Genomic DNA, 6,077 nt, shown 5'->3' on the forward strand with positions numbered 1-6,077 from the left:
TCATTTAAAATTCATTTCTTTGCCAAAATAAGCTTTTTCTCTGAATGGCTTTTTACGTCAATAACTTTATCATTCTCCAAATTTCCTCACCCAAGTTTTAACCTTTAGCTCTTTTTAATTTTTCTTTCCCCTTTGGCTGAAAAATAAACATGACCACAAAATGTACCTTTTTTTTTTTCTTCACAGTGATTTTGATTTTTATCCTTTTCTTTCCTTTTTAATATCATCAATTACATTTCACAAACAAGCTTTTTTTAACTTTACAACTATATCACTGCATTAACTTCCAAATGATTTTTCTTTGCCTCTAGAATTTATATTTAAGAAAATTCTGTATAGAATCCTTGGATTAATTTTCTATTGTTGTGTTCCTCCCCACCCCTATCACTCTTTTCATTTAAACTCTTAACTGATTCCCAGCTACTTAGAAGACAAGCCATAATTTCTTAACCTGAAAATTCATCCTTCATGATCTGTATTCATGCAAACATGGATGAGTATTTACCAGCTAAAGTGAAGAAGGTATTTTTAGCTTGAAGGTGAGATTAGGCCAGATACCCGAGTGAGACAAAGAGTGTTGGACCTTCATTCTGTGTGATCCTGGAAATGTTCAAAACTTATGGGGACCTCAGTTTGTTTTCATTGGCAGTTGGATAGTGATAGCAAATAAACATGATTAGAACAGGAATGTCTAAAGGCTTAAAAGTCTCCTAAGTCAGTCTCTTCTGAGGAGAGCTCTTATGAAATCACCATGAAGGATTACCATTTATCTGAGACTTTTCTGTTTCAACTCCCTAAAGCAGCACATCCTGCTTCCATAACACCCAGAACATCAGCATTTAATTAGGGATGCTGGGCTCTTATTAAATGTTTCTAACAGCATGGAAACTCCAGGGACAATAAGTCTGTCACTCTAAGAGTCCATAAAAGAAACTTATACCAGGTTTTAGGAATCTGAATTTGAACATCTATTCTCATGTCCTCTTTTCTACTACAAGTAAGTGTTTTTCTTCTTGTTCTTATTCTCCTCTTCTTCTGCCTCCTTTTCCCCACCTCCCTACTTCTTATTTCAGCCTGATTCTTAGATTTATTGTTTTTCTTCAATCACCCTCTTTGGAAAACAGTAGGAAATAGTTCAGTTCAGTTCAGTCGCTCAATCGTGTCCGACTTAGGAAAAAGGAAATCAAAGATCTCATGGAGCTTTATTTGTGGGAGACAATAAGATGTCCATCTTGTCTCTGGGTGTGTGGGGCAGCTCAAGTGTATGTAACCTGTGTAGCTTTCTTCAGCAATGTCATTTTTTAGGTACAGGAAAGTGTTTGATTCATCTGTTCTGCCAATATTGTGAATTCTTTTAATAAGAGACAAGTCATTCAGTCCATGACAGTGAAAAGGTAAAAGTCCTACTGGATGATAAAAGAGTTTGGCATGATTTGGCATAAATGACTATTATGAAATCCATATTATGTGAGAAACAAAGACATGAATTAAATTTGTTTAGTCCAGAGTCAAAAGTTTCATATAGCAAAGACCTTCATGAAGAAGAGAGACCAAACTTTACCTGTGGTTTCAGAATTCAGACCTAAAACCAAATATGTGAAATAATAATAATAATATCTATCATTCATTGTTATTTTTATATAATACATACTAGGTTAAGTACTAAGTGCATTACCTCATTTAATGTCACAGTTTTCTGATGAGACAGATATCATTATTTTCACTTAGGGAGGAAGAGTTTTATAATTCATCCATGATCACACAGGTAGTAAGTGGGTGGAATAGCTGCATTTTTTGTGTTCACACAGCTGGTAGGTGTAACCATTCTTCCAGTAATAAAACACAGTGACCAGGGACTTCCCTGATGATTCAGTGGCTTAAAGTCCTTGTTCCCAATGCAGGGGGCCAGGGTTTGATCCCTGGTCAGGGAACTAGATACTACACGCTGCAACTAAAGATCCCACATGCCACAAGTAAAACGTGGCTCAGCCAAAAAACCCCACAGTGATCAAATTTTTTTTCTAATACTTGGATTTGTCTAAAGATGGGATAGCCTCTCTTTATAGAGTTTGCATCGCCCATCAATACAGTATACAATTTTAGATTGGATTATCACCTTGCAAAATATAAGGCTTCCCTGGTGGCTCAGATGGTAAAGAATCTTCCTGCAATTCCAGAGACTGGGTTCAATGTCTGGGTGGGGAAGATCCCCTGGAGGAGGGCATGGCAACCCACTCCAGTATTCTTGCCTGGAGAATCCCCATGGACAGAGGGGCCCAGTGGGTGACAGTCCAGGGAGTTGCAAAGAGTCAGACACGACTGAACAACTAAGAACAGCACAGCAAAACATCTGTACAGAGTATTTCAGTGGCCGGACTAGATGACTTTTAAAGGCTCCTTCCTAATTGGAGCTGGAATTCCCATTCTGTATATTCCATAAGAGATGGTCCAAAATACTGCATTGAATTTTCAGCACCAAGTACAATGCCTTAGACTCAGTAATGCTCACAGATTATATAAATAGCCATGGTTAGCCCTGACTTTGATTCAGTGTGGGAGAGGAGATGGATAGCGTTGGTACAGCAGATAAAAGCCTTAAGAAAAGGTTTTCTCAAGATTTCTACCTTTTTCATGATTTTTCAATTAATATGTGTAGTGTTATCATTTCTAGAGAATTCATTAATTAAAGGGAAATACGCTATTGTAGAGTTTTTCCTTTGCTAATCTGAACACTCTGCAAAAACACCAACAAAGGGTCAAGTAACACCAAACAAACCATTCTCCAAAAGCGAGATTTTCCAAAACGAAAGTTTCTTATTTGTTTATTGGATACAATGGTCAGATGATCCACAGAAAGGTTTGCTGTGTAAATGAATTCATATTAAATCCTTCACTTTAATATTGATAAGAATTCTGAAAGCCAGTTTATATTTTAGCTTAGCTCTAGTACTATCTTGGGATGACTATTTCTCTGTCTTCCATTCAGTTCTCCACTGAGATAGAATTCAGCCAAGTACTGCCACCTGTAGACTAACTCATGAGGGATTTTCTTCATGGAAAGCTTATTTCTCGTGATACTGAAATGATGCATGGGTACCAGGAAATTAAATAGAAATAAAATAATTTACATTTACTAAATGTATTTAATCTCATAATTTTTTGAAACAAGACTCTCAGTCTTAATCTCAGTTTCATTAATATTTCCTTGATGTTCTTTGGGTATTAAACCAAAACCTATTTCTAGGGTGTGTTTTGGAAACAGTTTGGCCAACCTAGGGGGAAAAAACTAAATAATTATAAATAAAAAGTTACTGATTATTATCATGGATACTACGTTGCTTTCTTACCCATTTTTTTTTTTACTATTTTTTATTTTGACAATTTTAAGCATATAATATATACAAAATTTTATCCTATGTCCAAGAGAGCCAAGTTTTAAATTATCATCTATTTTGTGTGGAAATATTTATAAATTTGATCTTTGTCATAAGTATCTGAGTTGGAGTAATTCAAACTTTTCATGGATCTGGAAAAAGACAGAAAATGGGCTTATGCTTCATCAAAGCCAATGCTGTCCCAGCAATATTTTACTCAGTGTTTTGTTTCAAATTTACTCTTTGAGTTGTAATATGCTATGATCATAGTATACTTAATTTACTGAGATCATTAATTGTGGCATCACATTGCCAAAACTATTGATGACAAATTGATTTTTAAACATTTTTGTTTCTTCATCATTCTAAGCAATCAGAATGGATCACTGGTTAAACTAAAACTGTTACTTATACATCATAATATATAAATATTTTTCTAGAATTTTGGAGACAGAGAGTTTATAATAATTTTACATATGACTCACGGCTTCCCCTGTGGCTCAGGTGGTAAAGAATCCGCCTGCAATGAACGAGACCTGGGTTCAATCCCTGGGTTGGGAAGATTCCCTGGAGAAGGGAATGACTACCCACTCCAGTATTCTGGCCTGGAGAAGTCCATGGATTGTATAGGCCGCAGAGTTGCAAAAAGTCCAATATGACTGAGCGACTTTCACATCACATGTGACTCAACAGGGAACCAGAAAATTAAAATGATCTTTCCATGTTCAAACAGCTGGTGGACTGTAGAACTGAGGAGGGAATCCAGGTATTCTGACTTGTTGTGAGAAGTCTTCTCTTGTTTCATGTTTTGTCTGATTGGCTAAGGTTGCTGTTGGTGACCATACCAGTTAAAGAGAAAGAAGTCTGACTTTAAAATTTCCTGCTTTGAATGCAGATACAGGACTTAGTGACTAAACCACCACCACCATCATGATATTTGAGGCTAAAAAGAGACAAAATTATTATTTAAAATTTTTATTTATTTACTTGATCTTTCTTTTACAGCAGTGAAAGCTCCAAGTCCTAATCACTGTTCCACCAGGGAAATTGTATGACAAAAGCTTAGAGCACTGGAGAGTGGCTTCAATAACTAATTCCATTGATAACATTGTCATCTTCAAATTTTAGTGTCATGGTTTGTAAGAGTCTGTTCCAGGACATGATTACTAGTGTCAACTATTCTTTTTTAAGATAAAGTTTTATCAAAGTACACGGTATCACATTCTGGAACTATCTTGTTTTTGGAATTTTCTATTCCACTTTAATTTTCTTAAAATATAACTTAAAAACCATAAAAATCAGTCTCTAAGTGTGCAAGGAAGACAGGAGGCATCACAAGGAGAAACTCAAATAACTTCACAACTCTTGAAACAAATTATGTGATTCACCAGTCATCTCTAAGACACAACGAGGTGTTAGGAAACAGGCTTGCCAAGACCTATTTACATAAATAGCTCTTATGCTGCACATAGACTTTTAAAATATTTAATTTTTCCTGTAAAGGTGTTGCTGATATTCTGTAAGAGATGCATCCCATAGGAAAAGTTTAAATGTGTGTGTCGAGGGCTTTTGTGATGGTTGCAGTACACCACTGTAACTTGTCATGGATTATAAATTCGAGTGCTTTTTTCCTGATATTTTCCTGATAATTATTTTATCTATAAAGTTATATGTTCTTGTTTTGTAGATTACTGCTGTTGCAGCACATGAATACTGCAATCTGTACTGCTTTCTCAATTTCCGAGAGAAAACATCATGGAAGAAGAAAATCACACTCTGTCTGAATTTATCATCTTAGGATTCTCTGACCTAAATGATGTGCAGTTTTTATTCTTTACCATATTTCTTACGATCTATCTCTGTACGCTGGGAGGAAATATTTTCATTATTTTGGTAACACTGGTTGATATACGACTCTATACCCCCATGTATTTTTTTTTAAGGAATCTGGCCTTTCTTGATATCTGTTATACCACCACGAATGTCCCCCAGATGATGGTGCATCTCCTATCAAAGAAGAAAAGTATTTCCTATGGGGGCTGTGTGGCTCAACTTTTTGCATTCCTTTTCTTTGTGGGAGTAGAGTGTCTCCTCCTGGCAGCTATGGCATATGATCGCTACATTGCAATCTGTAAGCCCTTAAGGTATTCGGTTATTATGAACAAGGTCCTGTATAGCCGGTTAGCAGCCTCCTGCTGGACTGGTGGTTTCCTCAACTCAGTGGTGCACACAGGACTGACATTCCGCCTGCCTTTCTGTGGCAACAACGAGATTCATTATTTCTTCTGTGACATCCCCCCTTTGCTGATCTTGTCGTGTGGGGACACTTCTGTCAATGAGTTGGTGTTACTCATCGTTGGGGTCTTCATTGGATGGGCTCCTTTCCTAGGTATCATCCTTTCCTACTTCTACATTATCTCCACCATCTTGAGGATCCGCTCCTCAGAGGGGAGACGAAAGGCCTTTTCTACCTGTGCCTCCCACCTGGTCATTGTCCTTCTCTACTATGGCAGCTCCATCTTCACATATGTGCGGCCCATCTCATCTTACTCATTGGCAAAAGACCGGCTGATCTCAGTACTGTACAGTGTGGTGACCCCTATGCTAAACCCCATCATTTATACTTTGAGGAATAAGGATATCAGAAAGGCCCTGAGAGCTGTGGGAGAAAAAGTAGCAACTTTCAAACTTCCTTTCCCTTGA

At 36.9% G+C, this 6,077-nt stretch overlaps 1 protein-coding gene across 1 annotated transcript; it reads left to right on the forward strand.

The window, feature by feature from the left end:
- The first annotated feature begins 5,111 nt into the window (after positions 1–5,111).
- LOC129543832 (olfactory receptor 5V1-like) lies at positions 5,112–6,077 on the forward strand. The gene has a single exon (XM_055407179.2). It carries the CDS (start codon positions 5,130–5,132, stop codon positions 6,075–6,077), a length of 948 nt encoding a protein of 315 aa, XP_055263154.2. The 5' UTR covers positions 5,112–5,129.

This window comes from Moschus berezovskii, chromosome 23 (genome assembly GCF_049115385.1).
Source record: "Moschus berezovskii isolate FMDL1 chromosome 23, NW_MosBer_1.0, whole genome shotgun sequence".
Taxonomy (NCBI): Eukaryota; Metazoa; Chordata; class Mammalia; order Artiodactyla; family Moschidae; genus Moschus; species Moschus berezovskii.

Bases quoted from the DNA above. Each gene is read 5' to 3' on its own strand.
- LOC129543832 (XM_055407179.2), top strand. From the start codon at position 5,130: ATGGAAGAAGAAAATCACACTCTGTCTGAATTTATCATCTTAGGATTC.